General features: G+C 40.4%; 1 protein-coding gene across 3 annotated transcripts in view; it reads left to right on the top strand.

The window, feature by feature from the left end:
- The window catches only part of LOC117407157 (proto-oncogene tyrosine-protein kinase ROS-like), a 124411-nt gene that overhangs the window by 38232 nt on the left and 64397 nt on the right, over positions 1–21782 (top strand). For all 3 annotated transcript variants that reach the window (XM_034922726.2, XM_034922727.2, XM_034922729.2), the window contains exons 28-40: positions 1066–1280; positions 1570–1708; positions 3246–3478; positions 3750–3926; positions 5133–5304; positions 6393–6501; positions 7027–7238; positions 8290–8379; positions 9229–9361; positions 12360–12522; positions 14645–14709; positions 15724–15853; positions 21419–21516. In XM_034922726.2, the coding sequence (XP_034778617.2) occupies positions 1066–1280; positions 1570–1708; positions 3246–3478; positions 3750–3926; positions 5133–5304; positions 6393–6501; positions 7027–7238; positions 8290–8379; positions 9229–9361; positions 12360–12522; positions 14645–14709; positions 15724–15853; positions 21419–21516 (1936 nt within the window). The remainder of the gene's footprint in view (positions 1–1065; positions 1281–1569; positions 1709–3245; positions 3479–3749; positions 3927–5132; positions 5305–6392; positions 6502–7026; positions 7239–8289; positions 8380–9228; positions 9362–12359; positions 12523–14644; positions 14710–15723; positions 15854–21418; positions 21517–21782) is intronic.

The following is a 21782-nucleotide window of genomic DNA, read 5'->3' on the forward strand; positions in this document are numbered from 1 at the left end:
GGGTAATGAAGCAGGAGCCTATATTGAGAACTGCTCATTGAATTGTGATGAAAGTTTGCGTAGACATTCATTGCCACAAATTCTTTTTTTGTTCATTTTTTACTCAGTTTTACTCAACACCATTGACAGTTTTCTACCCTATTTGACTGTTCAGTCAGACAGAGCTTAATTATAATTAGGGCTTCTGATTTTCGGTTTTAACCGATAAAACCAGATAAAACACCCCCGATACAAAAAAAATGAAATCGGTGGATAGCCAATAAACACCAGAAAACACAGGAAAAACTGTGGAAATGGTTACTCTATTCACGTTGACTTTACACTTTTCACATTAAAAAAAATAAAACCTACTACAAAAATAATAATAAATATATTTCCCTGTGCTGTTGGGCAATGTCCTGCCTTCCTGACTTGTATCTATCATTGATTTGTTCTGAATGCTTTAAACCCGCCCCAACTACTGAGTGACAGCACATTCCTACATTTCTATTGGAGACTCTGCTTGCGAGATTTAAAACGAGATTACAATCAGGATGGAGGCTTGTTAGTGGGATTTCAAGCTGTATTACAGTTAAGATACGGAGGATTTAAAACAGAATTGTAGCAAAATGTACAAAAATGCCTACACACAAAAACCCCAGAAGAATGTGCCCGTGACCATAGGGATTTCGTTGTGGAAGACAGCGAAGGAAAGAAGGTACAACTTAAGTGTGCAAGTACTGTCGAGTTACTATACATATTTTGACACACACTCACAAAAAAACGCTCAAGCATTTTGGAAACTAAACGAAAACACTCATTCATACAGTATATCACAAACGAAAGCCCCCCCCCCCCCAAAAAAAAATCGATTTACATAAAACTCGAAAATAGCTAAAAATAAGCACCAAAAAATACAATTAATAAAACCCGAAAAACAGAAGCCCTAATTATAATATAAATTTAACAAGGTAGCAGAGCTCACAGTATTTTTTTTTGTAGCACATTGCCACTTTCATTTCAGATAGTACAGGAAAACCATAGGACTAATTTTAACCCAGCTCCCGTTTGCCCACTTGTCCCCAGACCCTGAGTGTTTGGTACCCCTGCCTTACCGGAATGTGGTGCAGGTTCTAAATAGAACGGACAGCAGCCTGACTCTAAACATCCCACCAGTGGAGTTTCCAGCACACTGCAGGCAGGTCAGCAAGCCCACCCTCACCTACATCATTCACTATGCTGAGCTGCAGGACAGCGAGTCGAATGCAACCTGTGTCTGGGGACTGCAGTGCTTTAAACAGGTGAGGACTGCAGCTAGGTCAACCTATAATATACATTCTTCAATACAAGTTATTGAGTGTATCAGAATTGGGGGATTAATGGAGGCTGTCTGTCTGTGTGTCACACTTACATAAAGTTCTGATGAAACTTGGAAAGGACAAGCTATTAAGAGTATGACAATCTAGTTCAATATAGGTGGCTGTCTGTCTGCCTGTGGTCATGGTGAACTATCATGGTCACTGCACAGTGGAGAACCTTTCAAGCCAAAGGGTTTTAATGGATTACCCAAAGTGTATTTGTTTTGTGCAGGAGGTTCAGTCTAACAAGATAGAAATCGAAGGCCTGCACCCGTATACAAGGTATCTTCTACAGATCTCAGTGAGAAGCTGGTACACAGACCTGTCACAAGATCTCGGACCGCCTTTTGTGAATTGGACAGACTTTGGAGGTAACACTTTTTTTTCTATACACTCTCCATGTACTGTACACTGTGTGGTACAAACATACCAGGGCAGTGAAGGAGAACAGCTCTCCAACTTCACCAGATTCCAGCTGGATTCTGCTATAGAAGTGCTCCTCATTCGTATCTCTTACATTCCATGTGCCACTGTGCTATAGGAAATAACTGAATTGCAAAACATAGCAAATTAATGAAAACACACATTTAAAAAAAAAATCTGTTTGGTTTGTTTAAGTTTAGTGCATATACACTGAATTTTGCTCAAACAAATAATTCCAAAACCTCTGTACTGTGCAAAAGACTGACCTATTAACACCACTAAAGGCAATCTTATACCAGTCCTACAGAATTGTTATTATTATTATTATTATTATTATTTATTTCTTAGCAGACGCCCTTATCCAGGGCGACTTACAATCGTAAGCAAAAACATTTCAAGCGTTACAATACAAGTAATACAATAAGAGCAAGAAATACAATAACTTTTGTTCAAGTAAAGTACAAGTTTGACAAACCACAATTCAATAATACAGCAGGTAATAGTGATAGTTACATCAGGATATGATTAAATAGTGATAGTTACATCAGGATGTGATTAAATACAAAGTACTACAGGTTAAAAACTTGTCAGATTACAGTATTCTGAAGTACAGGATTAAATGCAGTAAAATAGGGGCTGATAAGAGCAAAATAAAGCACATTTACATGAAGGGTGATAGTGTCCCAGGATACAAACAGAGGAGTTCTACAGGTGCTCTTTGAAGAGGTGAGTCTTAAGGAGGCGCCGGAATGTGGTCAGGGACTGGGCAGTCCTGACATCTGTAGGAAGGTCATTCCACCACTGCGGAGCAAGGGTGGAGAAGGAGCGGGCTTTGGAGGCAGGGGAGCGTAGCGGTGGTAGAGCTAGTCTTCTAGTGCAGGCGGAGCGGAGAGGTCGAGTGGGGGTGTAGGGAGAGATGAGGGTCTGGAGGTAGCTGGGTGCAGACTGGTCAAGGCATCTGTAGGCTAGTACAAGAGTCTTGAACTGGATGCGAGCGGTGATCGGGAGCCAGTGGAGCGAGCGGGGTAGTGGAGTAGCGTGGGCGAAGAGAGGCAGAGAGAACACTATTATTATTATTATTATTATTATTTATTTCTTAGCTGACGCCCTTATCCAGGGCGACTTACAATTGTTACAAGACATCACATTATTTTTACGTACAATTACCCATTTATACAGTTGGGTTTTTACTGGAGCAATCTAGGTAAAGTACCTTGCTCAAGGGTACAGCAGCAGTGTCCTCACCGGGGATTGAACCCACGACCCTCCGGTCAAGAGTCCAGAGCCCAGAGCCCTAACCACTACTCCACACTGCTGCTAGGCGGGCAGCAGAGTTCTGGATGAGCTGGAGCGGACGGGTGGCGGACGCAGGGAGGCCAGCCAGGAGGGAGTTGCAGTAGACACTGTTACTCCATGAAGTTGGAGTCCAGTCCAGTCCAGTCCAGTCAGTAAAGTGTATTTCTTGTCCCTCATGCTGTGCTGCAGTGCCCTCGGCCCCGGTGAGGGTGGAAGCCACTGTCCTGTCAGACAGTAGGGTGCTTGTGTCCTGGCTGCAGCCCCAGGAGCCCAATGGCCCTCCAGAGGAGCTCCGATACCAGGTGGAGGTGAATGGGGACACCTGCTGGCCTAAGGCTCCTGTGAGGGTAGAGCAGACTGGAGAGGCTGCACTGAGCCTGGAGCTGGACAGCCTTCACAGTGGAACGGCATACACCTTCAAGGTATTTTGGCAAACTCGGGAATTGGTAAAGATGGATAGCCCTTAAACAAGGTGGTAGAACATAAAGAGATGCACAAACACTGACTCAGAAACAGCAGTTAAAGCAGTTTTTAAGATGCTCCTGTGCAAATTGTGCAGAGCTGACAAGTAATATTATTCCCCAGTACATTATAAATGTTCAGTGACTCAAAAACTGCTGCTGGTTGGTGCTACTTGGGGGTAAGTAAAACTATGATGGCATGAGTGAGTTATGGTACATTGTGTGTTTGCAGGTGCTCAGCTTTCCACCAGGGGGGGGAAGTTTCAGCAGGAGCAAGGGGGTTGTTGTCTCCACATTCTCCAGGCCAAGGCCTCCTGTTCTTGTTGCCGTCCATAACACCACATCAGAGATAGTGTGGCAGCCTCCAGAGAACTCTCCACTACTCACCTACCACTTCCAGATCTCAGAGGTAATGCTTCATCAGAACGAAGAATCTGCCTGTCTATCTGACTGTGTGCATTCATAAAATAGATGCTCAATATTCCCCTATGATATGCTTGGCTATTGCTGGTGCAATGTTTATTAAGGGCAGTAGGTGGCAGCAGAGGATCACCTCAACTAATTTATTATGTACAAGGATGGATAATTTAGAAAGAATATGCACTACTGTGCCATACAATACAAAATTACATTACTAGTACAGGCTTAAAAAAAGCAAATACTTCTCCACTGGTAGATGTGGTTAATGTGTTTATCTTGTGCAGTAAAAAATGACTTTTGGGTTTTGTATAACATTTCTATGATTATATAGTTCTACTGGTTTCACAGACTGAAATATTAACACAAACAGCCAATCTTTGCAACATGAGCAGCTCATTAAGAAGAATTATATATATATATATATATATATATATATATATATATATATATATATATATATATATAGATAGATAGATAGATAGATAGATAGATAGATAGATAGATAGATAGATAGATAGGCTTCAGTGAGTTACAGGAAAATAATCCCATCTAGGGTTTCTGTGAATCATAAATTTATAAACTGTCACAGAAACCAGAGATAGAATTGTTTTCCAGTAACTCACTGAAGAGGCCCATCCATTATTTTTTATGATATATGGATACCCTTGTGATGCTAATATTAAAGAAGACGAGGTTCAGCAGTACAGTTGGGTTTTTTTAAACATAGTATTTTCCTTGCTGTAAAGACGTTCTATGTCGTTATCCGTTAGTGCTTCAGCTTTATTTGGATGATTGCCTTTACCTTATTTTAATTTCCCATTACTCTCCAGTTTCTCTGAGATACGAATGTACCAGCTTTACATCATTCTTTTTTAAGGGTAGTCTTATTTTGTTGATCATTAATGAACATTTCTCTACTGCTGGTGTTGTCGAGTAATTGAAAATGAGACATTTTGTGTTTGAATAGAAAGTGATGGTCTCGAGGAGTCGAATGGGTCAAAGTTCAAGTATATTTTCCTCTAGAGAAATGTATCACTTTTTGACATCACTACTGTGGTGTATATATATATATATATATATATATATATATATATATATATATATATATATATATGTGTGTGTGAACAAGCAGTTTTATTAACATTTTAAAATGTTACAAAGTGTCGATTTCACTGTGTCCTTTTTTCCCCCACAGGATCCTGGCAGTGAAGAATGGGGTGCAGCTGTGTCAAATTGTTCCACCGGTGTAAATGTGAGCTGTGTGATTGAGGAGCTGAGGCCCTACAGGCGGTACGCTCTGAGAACCTGCGCTGTCTACTCCACCAATGTCTCCAGCACGTCCTCACAGAGCCTGTTTCAGACAGCAGGTACAGCTGACAGCTTGATTAGCTTCTCTTTGTTAATCACTTCCAATGGCCATCTAGGTAAAGGAAATGAAACATTCCTAAAAGGACAACTGCTCATTTTAAGCACCTCGGAGCCACGGCAACTTTGCTAACACTTTTTAATTAGCGTCAGTCATTCAAATGTAATTATGAATAACATAACACACGATAACCTACATCTATTCATGACATATTCCATGTTTCTTATGGATTCCTGCTCGTATCTCATTTACCGTTTCAATTGCACATTTCATATATTGTGGTCTTTGAGATATTGGCTATACTTCTGCACTTTACAACCCCAAGTCTAAATACCCCATTATAGTTCATAGTAAACTATATTTTAAATTATGACCAAAATCTTTATGTTTAATTGATATATAGTTATTCTGAAATATAATTCTTTAGTAATATAGCCAAACATCAGATAATGCAAAAATGTCTTACATAGATTTGAAGTTATATACATGATTAAAGGTTATTCCTCAAAAATTAATCATTTGTGGCCTTTTTTGGTTCACTGTATACAGAAATACTGGTTATAAACGCATCATAAAAAGCACAACATTTGAGTCTAATTTATTCTGACTCCTGTCTGAGATCAATGTGTGTTTATGTTTACGCACCAGAAGTTGTTTACAGAGATGTAGTGCAGTGCAGTTTCACATTTGATACAGTCAGCAGAATATGTTCAGGGTCAGTCAGTGTGAAGCTACACATACATGTGACAACTTCTGTCATATAAGAAGAAAGCATCAAATCGACCTGTGCCATATCTTAAAAAAACAAACGAGGATTTAATAATATAAACGAAGGCTAGAATCATTGTAAACGAGAGTATCATGTCAGTGGATCTACCCATTATGATAACACAACTGTTTGTCCTGCTCTGCAATGCTGCAGCCCCTATACTTCTTATTTTGTAAACTATATGTGCTGTGTGCAATGTGCTGTTCTCAGCAGCAGCAGCAGCATAGACAAGGACATTGCTATCACCTTCTCGCTCTTGTCTGGGATGGCTCGTGTGCAGTCCCTCGGGGTAAAGAAGGCTGTGTTTTTTCTCCTCATAGCTGGCATCCCGGGCCAGTCTGACACCCCCGATGTCATTCTGGAGGTGGTTTACTGGGCCGAGGCAGAGGACCATGGTAGCAACATCACACACTATGTCCTGGAAGCCAGGTCAGTGTATTCACTGTGCTGTGCGGTGTGATGAACGATGCAGCTGGGGGCATCACACTTCAGTGCACTGCTCGCTGCCTGTAGAAAATGAATGCCTGCATGTGGGTTTATAGCAAGCTTTATTTTCAATGCATACAACTTTTAAACCTTTTGTGTAGATATTTGTTTACCATGTAAACTGTTGTATGCATTTGAATGACATGATGTGTGTGTTTATATTGATTTTAAATGCGACATTCATGCTTGGAGGAGTACCACACATACAGTACTGAAGTACAGACTACCACTCTATAAAAATGTGTCTTTTGGGATGCCATATGATTTTTGATGTGATCAGTTTTGTTTCCAATATTGACATAGGCATTTTTTCAGCATCATTCATATGTATGAGGGTCAAATAGCAGTGTGGAGTAGTGGTTAGGGCTCTGGACTCTTGACCTGTAACATTATTATTATTATTATTATTATTATTATTATTATTATTATTATTATTATTATTATTATTAATGTGTTGGTCTCTTCTAGAAATGTAGCGAACGCTTCCTCAGGGCTGGGGGCCAACAGTTCCTCGGAGTGGACGGCTGTCTTCCAGGGCCCGTGTAACTCCAGCTCCCTGCGTTGCTCTTGGAGGAACCGCCAGCTGCGCGGATCCTTCCAGTTCAGAGTGCTGGCGGTAAACTCTATTGGCCGAGGGCCTGTGAGCAAACCCAGCAAAGAATTCACCATGAAGCTGTACGGTAAGGGCGCTGTGCACTGGTGAGCAAGAAGGGCGCCTTCTCTCTTGTTTTTCTGAAATGACAAACTGCAGTATACTAGAGATGCAAAGAATAGCGTGGATCAACTGTACTGCTCTTACAAATGTTTCCCCTTAAATACATTTCCATTGTCATTAGAAGCCCCCCAACGGGCTGTTTTTTTTATATGCTGTAAATTACTGCAACATTAATGTGAATAAGACTTAGCGTGTACAGCATCTATGTGTCAATGGAAAATAATTATATTTGAAAAAAAATTGTCACAATTTTAGGACAGCGGTTCAGGGAAATGTACAGACTCTATACGCCCCCCTTGCATATATGTAATATGTTTTTATTGTGCTTCATGTTTGTTTGTTTTTTGTAACCTTTTTTAACGCTAACCCTAATCCATTATTCACTATACTTTACCATGATGTCACTATGTTTTACTACACTCATTTTTTAATTATGTGAAAACCTAATATTTTGCGATCTTTAAAACCTCACATCTTAACGATGTCTTGTCGCAAGTATATAAAAACATTTAAATACTGTTTTAAGCCATAAATATTTAAATTAACACAGCAGTTAAACAAATAACCCCAGTTATCAAGTCCCGAGGTTGGGAGCACTGAAAGGTCTAGTGAAACACAGTATAGTTAGTGTGGTAAAATCATGGCAGTATGATAAACCAAGGTATTAAAACAGTAGGTGCTGATTGCAAATCCCATCGTGCAGACCCTTTTTGTTAGAATTACAGTGCTTTATGACAAGTGAGCCTGTGTGTATTCATTTAAGCACAGTAGCTTAGGGGAATGCTGTCCTAATGAGGCTGTTTGAATATCATTACTTTTTAATTTTCATTTTTTGAAAGATGGGAAGTGAATCATTGTTTCATTTGTTACCGTAATTTATTGCTGCAACAACCCCTATTTCTTTCAAATTAATATCATACTCATTTTTCTATCTGCACTGTCTGACCATCTCTGTATAACTGGGCAGCAATTAAAATACAATATATTTCAGTTCTCCTTATTTCTTTGTAACCCAGAGCCCCACGACAGCCTTGTCATGATTGTGCTTGGTCCAGTGTGTGCTGTGGTCATCTTTGCACTCCTCTGCATATCCTTAGCAATATTTGGTAAGTGTAAAATTACTGGGGAGGCTCATCTGGTAAAGGCACAACCATGTGGTGTGCAGGGTGAGTCATACAGTCATGGGAGCGTTCAAGCAGTGCAACGTCACCATGCTTCCATGATGATTCCACAGGAAGTGTTGAATTGGCTCTGTCACTCCAGCGGGTTAGGGAGGCAAAATTGTCTTGAAGGTCTTGAAGGTGGGGTTGGAGCATGCCCACTGACCTTCAGTTCTCATGAGCTGTTGTGGGGAGTTGCTATGGTAAGGGAACATAAATTGACATTCTAAGAAAAACTGGTGGAACAATAATTGGGTATTTAAAACCAAATGTCCACTGTACAACATAAGCTGATATAACTTTGCTGGATGTAGCCTGTATTCTGCCAAGCTCCACTTAAAAGAATTTACTACAGTATAATTTTGATGTATTTAGTGAATGTGAAAGAAAGAGAAATAGAATATAAAACCATCCTTATCCACAGTGATGTTTGAAATATTGCAATAATAGCACACAGAGACAACCCACACCGCAGGTTCATCTAAAATTGCAGTAAAAAAATGTATTATAATGCTTCAGAACTGCAGGGAAATACACTATTTTGTTTACACAAATGTACTGCACTTTCACACTGCAGTTTAATAACAGTGGAAAGACATCATGAGGCTATGTCAAGGAGCTGTAACATATCACTTATCATGTGATCAGCTTTGCAGTAGCAGAATATAAGGCTTGCTGCAGTTAGCTGTTAGTTTGCTGGAATAGGAATATAAATAACCATTGGCTGGGTTTGACTGGTATAACCCTGTCCTGATGATTAATGTGTTTCTTTTTAAAATGTGAAACCTGTTACAGGACTCAACAGGAAGGCTAATAAGAAAGGAGACATTGCAACGTTACATGTGAACTATAACCCTGACCTGGAGCTGGCTCAGATCAGGGGCATGAACACAGCCGTCATCCAGACCAATGTGTGGTACTCCTCCAGGCAAGTCTGCAAGTCTACAATATCTTCACTAATCCTATAAAGCTGCACTTTGCCTGTCCCTTAAATGAGCTGGTCACCCCATACACACCCTCTCGGTCACGTTGCTCCTGTTACCTTGGTTACTGTCCATCCCCAGGATCAAGCACTCAAAGTGACAGGGCTCCCAGACTGTGGAATCCACTCCCCCTTTCCTTCAGGGATGCCTATAAGTCTAGACTAAACACTTTGGGAAAGCCCAAGATTATTTGCTGTGCTTTTTATGGGGTTGCAGTTACAGGGTTGTATTCATAAAACAGAGGGCTGCAATGCTCTTGTAAGAGGTAACATTCTCTGCCAGATTTAATAGCATTGCAGTGACTTTATAATCACTCCATGTCCATGTGAGGTTAGGAACATCATCTGCTATCCTACACAGCTCCCTGACAGTACAGTGTAACACCCCAGTTTGGCTTTTGCTTTAGAACAGTTTACAGGACTAGAAGCGATATACAGTGCTTTGTTTTGGGACAGGCCCTCCCTCTCTTGGTTAGTGTTCGAAGACTCCTGCGTAGGGACTCAATGTCTGGAACTCTGTAGCACACTTTGCTTCTGAATTTGCCGGATGCCCAAGAAAGCATCCTTTAAAGAGTAACTAGCGGGCTTCTGAAGAAAATAGTGTTACACGTCCCCAGTGGTGTAGTGCTATATTTAGAAGTGGGAGGGTGCTATTATCTACCCACCCCCCCGTTTTCCCATACACTCAACAAAACCACAGTTTGTCACGCTAAAGTAGTTAGTTAACGTATTTGAAATGGCTACGTGTACAGATTCAGAAAATCGGGTATTGAGGTATTATTGTAAAGCAATAGTATATGCAACAAGGCACTAGACTTACAGCTATTTATATTAAATATAAATAAATACCTATTTTCATATGCAGTTTCATACACTAATACAGACATGATTAAAACACTGTCATTAAACTGCATTTGAACACATAAAAAAGAATCAAGATAAATTATATTAACTCACCAGTATCAGTCACTCACTGCTACAGGTTCTTCCTTGAATTTATTTTCACTATCAGATACAGATTGTCCAGTCGAGGTGTGTGATGAGGTCGCAGTGAACATTCGACGGGTTAAGTTGTTGACTGTGCTGGTCAGGAACTGTTGACGGTTGATGACAATGATTTTGCTTTTATCAGTCAGGGATACAGCTTCAAATTTTTTCTTTCTAATTGCAACTTCTGCCTCGAGAGCTTTTGTTCCAGGTCGTTCCTTGAGCGCTACTATGAAATGAATACTGCGGCGAATGAGTTTGTCTGATTGCACAATTGTAGTTTTTTGTTTCTGCAGACACACAGAAAGAAGGGAAAGTTCACATAAGGTATCATACATCAGCGCGCGGTCTAGCAAAAACTGTTTTGATGACAGCCTCCTAAGCAGTCAATCGTATGTCTTTCTATCCTTCTTGTGTCGTTCATTGAAAATGATCACAAAGGGCATCATAACTGTTCCACACTGCAGAGACTGTCAAAAAAGAACTAGCAACCCATCTATTGCTAAGAACACGGCCGATTTTTGTTATTTGTTGATCCAATTGTGCAGCACTCTCAGCCAGTTCTTGTTGATTTTGCGGAGATCAACTGCATACACAATACAGTTTGTCCATAAATAACTGAAAATTATTGATGCCCTTAGTTTCTGTCATTCAAGCAATGCCAAACAATGAGGATACTTTTCAGTGATTCTCTGTGCTACGCCGGATTTTCTGCCAAGCATGACACTTGCCCCGTCACTTGTAAAGACCACCAGGTGTTGTTTCAAATAGTTATCACAGAATCTGTATTTATCCAAACACTTCAACAGTTGTTCAAACACAGTGTCAGCTTTTTGATCTGCTAATTCAATTAGATCAAGGAACATGAAATTAGGCTCCTCGCTTCTGTCACTTTCGCACTTCAGATAAACAGTAAGTGCTGACTTACTACTCGGACGCTACGTGATCTGTTATTTTTGTAGCACTGTATCTAGAATGCAAGCCAATTCCAATATCAACGCCGTTAATCTTCTGAAGTTCTAATAAGTTGAAGTGGTCAGAGAAGGGCCTATCAGTTTTTACAAGGTAATACGCAGATCGAAAAATAGCAAGAGTGCTATTAAACTTGATGCATTCCACTTATCGCACATTTTCTCAATATGACTGTTGGTTCTGTTATCTGCAGAAAAATCAGATGCATCACTGTTTATCACTGAGGCCGTAAGAGTAGTCTTGGTTTTCTCTTGATCCATAGACTCTTCTTGAAAAAATAATCTTAATTATTATTAATTAATCATATGCGTAACACTTCCCCAAGCCCTCTCCTATATTGAATGGTTTGGTCCAGACGCTTAAAGTGTAAATGAGACTGAGACGGTTTTGAAAGGAAACGCAACCGTTTGTTTCAGACCAGAGGCACACTATTCAAACTTTTTAATTATTTATCTCTCAAGGGTTTCTTACGGTTATTGTATTCTTTGCTTATTTGTATGGGTTATACACTTGTAGTCCTATATCTATCTCCATATATTAACAACAGGAGCAAAACAGTTAAATATTCTACACGTGAAGTAAGGAGGGGGTGGGGGGGAGGCGGCGCTTTTGAAAAAAGCTTTGAAACAGACTTTAAAGTTATAAGTGTAAAAAACTGGCAGGATGTTAACAATGAAAATAAAAATGACAGGTACGTTATTAAAACAGTTGTAGCAACACGTGGGGACGTGTAACGCTATATTTTTCGGAACATCGCTACTTACTCTTTAATTTAAACCATCCTATAATGGCACATCCAAACTTGTTCTATAAAGCTGCTCTCTAGGTTATGTGGTCAGGTTTGTTGCTGTGCCTTCAGGTTAGTACCGGCTCTGTGATGCGTGTACTAACAACATTTTGGTTTTAAAATAGATGTTTTGGCCCAATGGACATTCCCCCTGTCTCACAGCATTTGGAAGAATATGTTTGTTTGATTTGATTCCAGCTTCCTGCCATCCCAACTGGAGCTGGAACTGCTGCCAGTGTTCCCGAGGGAGAAGCTAACTCTCAGAAGCTTCCTCGGCAGCGGGGCCTTCGGGGAGGTGTTTGAAGGCGTGGCCACTGATATCCTGGGCCCTGGCAGTGGAGAAGTGAAAGTAGCTGTGAAGGCAAGTATAAAACATGGGAACAGATGCATCAAATACTAGATCACAGGGTATGCATTGCACTGTTATTATGGTAATGTATACTTGATAGGATCAGAGGGGGTTACATGGGGGTAAATTTGAGCTCCCTGCCATCCCTAGCACACACTTTTGTGGAATGGGGCTTTCAGCGGGTGATTCTAACATTCCAGTTTTCTTGTCCATCCCTTGTATGTAATGTATTAATGTCTCTTCCAAACAGGATTCATCCAAAAGCCAGTTTCAGAGGGAAAGACCCTGAACTTTTTCATATGCAATGCAATTTAATCCACCCACCCAGATTGCCTACAATGCCACGGTTCAGCTAGAAAGGAAACATTTTGAGAAAATATAACTTTATGGAAAAAACCAGAGCGAATGTGTGGCAATATTTATGAGGAATGAATTAATACTCCATTAGAAATATAATAATTTCAGGAAATATTGCTCCACATTTCTAGGGGCCCCTAACTATAAATGAAATTCCATTCTTTAAGAAATACTGCATACTACGTGTTCTTCAAGTGTATTGTTGTTTTTTATGGAATATATGACAGCCCACTTACACATGATTCACTGAGACTACCAATACAGACAGCTTTATTATCCCAATACACTGTTCTGTTTTAAAATGATCATATTGTCATTTCTTAGACTCCCTATTACACATATTTATGTGTGTACCTATGATGTTTTATCATGTAACCTGCAGTGGAATACATTGTTTGAAATATGAATACAGTGCTCCCTCGCTATAAGGCTCTTGGTTATAACACGCCTCGGATATAACGCTCCTACAGCAGGTCCCCCAATTCCTTATACTAGTGATTCATGCAATATTTCTATGGTAAATACAGTACCAGTGTTCAAACTGTAAACAACTTCTCAGTCTAACTTCTGTTTCTGTCTCTCCCTTTTGATACAGTATCTGAACTGAAGAAAAACTGTGCTGGCACTTTATAACACATGCATCTTATTCAGCATTCATTTTATAACTAAATAAATATTAGGCCTATTACATGGTTATCTTTCCTAATGTATTTACTTTTTTGCTGCGAGAGGAGCTGCGACTTTTCTCCAGGAGACGAGACGCTTCAGCTTCGCTTCAGCCCAGCTCCGGCAGCCAAACCTGGGGCGAGCCCATTCTCTCTTCCCCTCTCCCAACTCACTCTTCTTCTCGCACTTGGTTTGCTTGTCTGTCGCTTCGAACTGAACTCCCGACTGCTATTTAGCCAGGCTATTTATAGTTTAAAAACTGCTAATTAAAATGATCCATGAGTGGGAATGTTACCTTTTCTTTTTTTTTGTTATGGACAAGAAAACTGCCCCCCACCCCCTCCCCCGTTTATAACGCTCTCCCGAGACCCATGTTATAGCGAGGGAGCACTGTATACCTATATTGACTCACACAAACATACTTATATTCACTGCCAGAGTCCCTGGGACCTTAAGTTGTATTTTGATCTGAATTGGGGGAGGGTGGTAATGGCAAGGATTTAGAGGAGTACTCTCTGGAATCTTGTGTTGTATCAGTTTTATGCCACAGAAGATGAAGAACAACCAATTTCCTTGCATGAAACAGATACAACACAGCAATCCAGGCAATAACATCTCATTCCATATCACATGTTTTAAATTCTGTTTTTCTAAGAGGTATTGCTATTGTTTGTTACTATGCAGTATTCCTCCATCTTGTGTTATCCAGTAATAATGTTTTTCAAAGAGGGCTACAGTTTGTTCAATTCCATGTTCGATTAACACTTCATAGTAAAAAAAAATAATAATAATAAAAAATGTAAGTACAGGTAGTTTGAAATTGTTTATTATTATGATTTAAATTGAAACAGTATTTTTACAAAGTCGAGAATTGAAAAAAGAAATTGAGATCCGGCTACTTGGTTTGAAACGGCTGACAAACGATTTTTATACCATCGATTTTTATACCATCGATTTTTATACCATGGATTTTTATACAATGGATTTAAGTCTCTAGTGTGATATAATATTATTCAGTGATAAAGTGACTTTAGGTCAAAACTGATTAAACTTCTACAACTAGAAATCTGACAGTAATTGTTTATTTTATTGATTATTTTATTTTCACTAGACACTGAGGAAAGGTGCCACTGATTTGGAAAAGGCTGAATTTCTGAAAGAGGCCCATTTAATGAGGTAAGCTGATTATTGTACATCACAATGTAATGCATTAGCGCGGCACGACTGAAAGGAGGAATACTGTGCCAGATGTCTATCCCCAGAACACATGTCAAAGAGTGCCATCAACGTAGGTCCACTGGGAAATAAGACGTTTCTATTAAGAGCACAAAGCAAGTGAAAACACAGAGGGCTGGATAATAGGACTGGGGACAAGAGAGTTCCAATGAAGTGCTTGTGCTTGTGAGTGGGATGGGGTTCATGCCCCCGAGAGGTGCATCATTGCAGTTGCACACGTGTGCACATATTGCTCTACACAGCACGATTCATTTGAGTGAAACTAATAAATAAATATGCTAAAATATTTTTCAGAAATATATGTATCATCCTGCTTTTTTTTAACATTGGGCATCTCTACTCTGATTCTTTCTCTTAACAAGCTATTTATACAACCCTGTGACTTTTCACTCCTAATAGTTCTCAATTCCCACTGTACAGAAATATTTTGAAAATAGATATTTTGGCAATCCCTTCTGTACCAATTAGTCTAATTTACATTCCCTTTGTTTCCACAAACCTTGGTTTGTGCAGTCTTTCACATCAACTGCCTGTTCCTTCCAAACCTCCTCAGCTAGTTTCTCATCTTTTTCTGAAAATACAAAAAAAGTTTACTTCACTAAATAATACCCAATCTGTCATTCTGTAAAAAAAAGGTATGTTGGTGATATTTCACAAAGTTGAACCAGCTTGGTAACATCAGTGGTGTTTTTCTTGGTTCAAATAGCACTCTGGAATAATGGCTTTGATACAGCATCTTTGTGTCATTCAGCTTTAAACAAGAATCCAGTGTGTGTTGAACAAAGAGATATCTGGAATGGATCAAACTGGCAAGCATGACATACTGGTGGTTAAGCGTGGACTGGCCAGGTTTTGAAGAGCATGGAAAGTAGAATATTGATTCATGCTTGTGGTGGTATTGAAGTGATGTAATGGCATGTACCCTGACTGCCCCCCCCTCCCCCTCTCCCCCAGTCACTTCGACCACCCGCACGTGATTAAGCTGATGGGGGTGTGCCTGCAAAATGAGCCCCAGTACCTGCTGCTGGAGCTGATGGAGGGGAGAGACCTGCTGAGCTTCCTCCGAGGAGCCCGGGGCACACAGGTACGTCACACACTGGGGGTTATTGGTTAGTCCACTGCAACACATCCACCACTTCAGGATATCTACACATGAACTGGACAACACTAAGGGATTGGACTCATTCCTTTAATCTTTGTTATTGTTATATGTCTCCTGTGTAGGTGTAGCACCCTGGGCTTCCACTGGGTAGAACGGGGATTGGGTTGGAAATATGATATTTTTACTATGCTGCTTCTCTGGGCTTTATAGTGCTTTAACTATGTTTTACCATGCTTTCACTATGCTTTATTACACCTTGCCATGCTTTTATTGTGGTAAACTGATATAAGGAACAGCACCCTAAAATATGTATTTTATAATACATATTTAAATAAGAATAATTTAACAGTGTAACTAATTGTAGTGTGAAATCATTTCCATCTGATACAAACTATCTAAAACCAGAATACAATGTATGTCAGGTGGCTGTATCACATCTTTATTAGGATATATTACTGTATATATTATGAGTTATAATATAAATGGCAGTGCTATGAAGACCCACTACTGTTTCAAACAGGCTCCATAGCAACACAAGGATCTTGCATAAAACGTTCCTGCTCCAAACTTGAAGGTGAGCCATATGCATCAATTAACAATATTTAAGTTTAAGACCAAATGAGTTTAAGACCAAATGACAAATTATCCAACCAATTACCCATGCAATGAATCAATTAACGAGACATTTCTAGTAACCAGATATCCAGCTAATGAACAAATGGCCAGTTTACCATTTATCCAGATGGGTAAGCAGACAGAGGTATCGTGTAAAACGGAGCATACTGTCTGTCTGTATGGTGTCTGTAGAAGAAGAGAGTCCATTATTCAATCAAGGATGCGTTGGTATTTCTTGGCAGTAAGATAATCAGATTGATGCAATACCATCCAAACTCTGGGGGACAGATTGGAAGAAATGACTGGGAGTGGGATATTTTTGTTTTTCATTTTATGAAACCCCTAGCTCACTAAATACCTTGGTGACTACCAAAATGTATAATTCAATGTGGTGCTGTTCCTGATAGCCATTATTGAAGAAACACTTTTTTAGGGTAAAATGAAGAACCAATGTTCCACCCAAAGTTCTGCATCGGTTAAGTAAATACCTGCATTCATGGGAGGAATTGCTATGTGTGTATTTACAAATAGGACGATTATCTATTCAGGGATACCAATATTTTAAGGGCCTTTGCACCAAAATGCAACTTGCACAAACTGGATGTTACAGAACACAACATAGAATATTAATTTAAGGAGTCAGAGGTATGATTAGGTCTTTGTTGGAAGTTTTAAAACATGAACCTTTCAAAAAACAAGCCCCAAGTGTGCAGGGGAGCTGAGTGAGGTAAAATGGATAACAACTGCCCTCCCGAGGTCATTCTAAGAAAATGAATAAATGTGAATATTTAGGCAGGTGATTATCTATTCAGGCAGGGGTTTCAGATGGGGTGAAACGGGCACCAAATTCCCTGCCCCCCAGTCACTCTGCTTTTATTCATCTGTCCCAGCTCTTTTTGGAAAGTCGTGTATCTGAGGCTGTGCACAAAGAATGGAGTAAATCAAGAATCCATTTACTGTTCCAGAATGAAAGGTCATCCAGGGAGAGCCAACGATTCTCTCTTGACACGACTCCCTCGTCAATTCATCAGTTCCACTGCTGCAGCTAAAATATTTTCCACCCAGTCGCTTTTCAAAATTCTCCTTTCAGTGAAATTCCTTCAAATAGCTGCATGCGTTTCATAATGAAAACAACGAAAACTTTCTTAAGAGAAAAAAGCAGTAATCCTTCCTTCTGTTACTCCAATCAGGCCCGTGATTGTTTTGTAATTAAAGTAAGGACGTTTCTACACCTCAGTCACAGTAGCCCACCACACTGAGGGATGAATGTTAGCAGCTTTAGGTTCTGTTCACTTCTCCAGATGCCAGGCAGAGGCAGCTCAGTCTGTTCCTCTTTTGAAATCAGCTGCTTCTGAAACATACAACAATTGATAGGGTACACAGACCTGGTCATAAAAAAAACTGTCTATATCATTATCATATGAACCAGGGATGTTGAACAGATGGAGCATATTTTTTTATTTAAAGGTAGTTTAAAGGAATACAAAATAAACTGTTTGTCTTTGGTGGATAATACAGTCAAAAAGGCACAATATTCAGAACAGTTCATAGTTTTATCTGATTTCTTTGCTACTATTTGGTCAGCTTTGTAGTGTTAGTAAACTAAGCCTATTCAGGGTGACATGGTCAGTTTTATTTAGTTTGTGTTTGTCTACTGGTTGTCCATATGGCTCTTTTAGCCAAAGTTAATCAGCTCTGATATGAACTATGCTTGATTGGAAAGTAATAAAAGCAGTACCACATTAGTATGGGTAAAGCAGGCAACACCACTACATCTTTTATAAAGAACCAACTGGTCTATGAAAATAAAAACCTTAGAATACATTTCAGCTGATTATTACTTTGGCTAAGGCAGATGTTGTGGCAGTAAGGAGGCAATTAGCAAGATCTTTCTGCTTGTACATCTTAATTAGTACTGTTACCAGGCATTCACATGATTTCCATTACACGAGAGTAGATGTTAAAACTTCATGCTGATTTGAACTCGGCTCTCGCCAAGATAAGCACCAACTAAGACGTAGCTTTACAGTAAACTAATGTGATCCATATGCGTCTCCATCCATTTACGTTTCCTTCCATGTGATGATGTAGATATCCTTCTGTCTGGTGTTAATGGCTGAAGTGTAATGCTGGCTCCAGGGATCAGCTTATTTTGCCTCCCTGGCGCATCAGCACACACAACGGCTGCGATGCTGGCTCCGGGGATCAACCAAAGTGCGGCCTCCCCAGCGCATCAGCATGACAACCGTCTGGATTGAGCTAAGTAGGGTACATCTCTGGGGTTTTCAAGTGGGCACCTTCCATCCTCAGTGTTTCGTCGACTAGCCCACGACACCTCAAGAGGGCTCGACGGTGATTCTGGCGTCCCAGCATCACCCCCCTCCGTCCCCCACTCAACTCAGCCCAGCTTACTTACCTGTCCCCAGCCACAATCTTTCCGTCTCAACCACAGCCAGTTGCTGCTCCTCTCTGCTGCTTCAGATAAGTTCTTCACTGTGCGACGCAACTCTTGGCCACTGAATCCGACGTCTCTGAGAAACCGGGTTGTAGAGTGTGCCACAAATCCTCGACAACCCACTTCCACTGGGTAAACCCGAACTCTCCATCCTCGCTGTTCCGCTTCAGTGGCTAGTTGAGCATACCGCAGTTTCTTCCTCTCATACGCCTCATCTACAGCATCCTCCCATGGCACTGTTAACTCTACCAGGTGAACAAGGCGTGCTGATCCAGACCACAAGACAATATCTGGTCGAAGGTTAGTGGTGGCAATCTCAGGTGGAAAAATAAGCCGTTGACCAACATCTGCCAGCATATTCCAGTCTCTAGCAGCTTCCAGTTGTCCTGGGCGAGGATTGGTTTTAACACCTTTTCTTGGTGGTTGCTCTCCTGGGCGGAGGAATGTTGTCTTTTGTGTGTAATGTTTTGATGGAACAGGTGGCAACTTATTGGTCATGTTACGCTTGTCTTCCAATGCTAAGGCCAAACATCGCAGCACCTGGTCATGGCGCCAAGTAAACCGTCCTTGGCTAAGAGCCACCTTACATCCTGTCAAAATGTGCCTTAATGTTGCAGGTGATGAACACAAAGGACATGAGGGATCCTCTCCTACCCACAGGTTTAGGTTCTGTGGTGATGGGAGAACATCATATGTTGACCTGATGAGGAAACTGATCCTGCTCTGTTCCATTGACCATAGGTCTTGCCAGCCAATCTTGCGTTGTTCCACACTCTCCCATCTCATCCATTCTCCCTGTTTGGCCTGGGAAATGGCCTTTATACACCTCATCCTCTCCTCCTGCTTTTGCACCTCGTTGACTACCAGCTTCCTCCTTTGAGCTGGGGCCGCCTTGTGCCATGTAGGAGGAGTTGAACTGAAACCAAGACCCCCTCTTCCATGCTGAACTTGCCCCATGATATCACCAATTCGAAGGGCAGCCTTTGCATCTTCCACAGCTTTCTTTGCCGCCCACTTTCTTCCAGTTTTCAACACAGGTGCTGCCTCCCTTACGCATTTATCGCGTGACTCTACTAAAGTCATTTCCAGTCTGACCTTGGCGCACTTAAACTCCTCGTTTAGAGCAGAGACTGGTAGCTGCAGTATTCCTTTACCATAAAGTCCCACTCTGCTGAGGCAGCGTGGAACTCCCAACCATTTCCTGATGTATGAACTGATTAAAGCTTCCAGCTTCTCTACTGTTGTCAAAGAAACCTCGTACACAGTGAGTGGCCACAGCAACCTCGGCAGTAGACCAAACTGAAAGCACCAGAGTTTTAGTTTACCTGGTAGAGCGCAGCTGTCTATGCTCTTCAACCCTTCCACTGCTTGTTGTCTAACTACTCCCACACGAACTGTGTCCTTTAGATCCCCGTCGTACCATCTCCCAAGACTCTTCACTGGCTTCTCAGACACTGTTGGTATTGCCTCACCATTAATGAAGAATGTTTTATCTACTACTTTGCCTTTAATTATAGAGATGCTCCTTGATTTAGTGGGCTTGAATTGCATTCGTGCCCATTCAATGTTATTGGTTAATTTGCCCAATAATCGATTAGTGCAGGCTACTGTTGTAGTCATGGTTGTCATGTCATCCATGTATGCTCGAATTGGTGGTAGTCGCATTCCAGAAGCCAAGCGCTCTCCTCCTACTACCCATTTTGATGCCCTAATGATTACTTCCATTGCCATGGTAAAAGCCAGTGGAGAAATGGTGCATCCTGCCATTATTCCAACCTCTAGGCATTGCCATGTAGTGCTGACATACTGTACCACAGGTTTAATTGCTCTTGAATAAAAAGGTAAATTAAGGTTTAAAAAAATGTCCAGCATTCTATTGCAGAAGAGTACTGAGCAATCAAAACACTTCAGTGAGTTCAGTGAGCAGGCTACGTGCAGACAAACTGTGACAGCCTTTACCTAATGATATCTAATGGCAATGGTTCTGTGGTAGCAATGGCTGTTATTTAAGGGATAATAGCATTGCTGTGCTGTGTTCCACTGTAATTATGGAACTCCAGAGTTAAAATGCTTTGTTTTCTTATACTGTGTTATTCCGGTTTTGATTGTGATTTCTTTTGTCCTACACACTGTCCACATTCAGTTTTGTTCCTTTTATAATACCCGAGTACTCATTTTTAAAATGGCAAATCATAACAAATCTGTTGAATCCTATTTTGAATCAGTGGCAATTTTTCAGAGAGGAAAAATTACTTTAACGGCACAAAACAATAACTTTCACTTTGCAAAGTCAGACCCATAAGACTTTTGGTTAAAAAAAATAAACAAATAAAAAATAATGCATCCTTTAAAAAGTTGAAATATAATTTCATGGAACTTTAAACCTGAATGCCTTTCAATTCTTGCTTCATGCACCATAGATTGCATTGCGGCTCATTTGTGTGTGGTATTTCTAATTAAGATAATGTTGTTTTCAGCTTCAAGATCCTTTGCTGAGCGTTGCAGATCTCATTGATGTTTGTCTGGATGTTGCAAAAGGCTGCACATATTTGGAAAAAATGCACTATGTACATCGGTAAGATGGCAGTTCTTTTCCTCTTGGATGAATAGAAACAATGAAGAGAGATTTAAGATCTGTACGTGAACAAACCATGCAGTATTTATTAGCAAGGGCCAATGGATCTGAGCCTGAAATAATGTCTACCATTTTAGTGAATCATCCTATTGTTTCCGCTACGGATGTGAATAGATTAAACCTTTAACCATTTGGTATAAATGGTCATCATATACTTTCTAATAAAAACAAAAGTAGACTTGATTAAGTATTTATAGTCTTGTTTA

The sequence above is a fragment of the Acipenser ruthenus genome, chromosome 8 (assembly GCF_902713425.1).
Source record: "Acipenser ruthenus chromosome 8, fAciRut3.2 maternal haplotype, whole genome shotgun sequence".
In the NCBI taxonomy this organism is placed as follows: Eukaryota; Metazoa; Chordata; class Actinopteri; order Acipenseriformes; family Acipenseridae; genus Acipenser; species Acipenser ruthenus.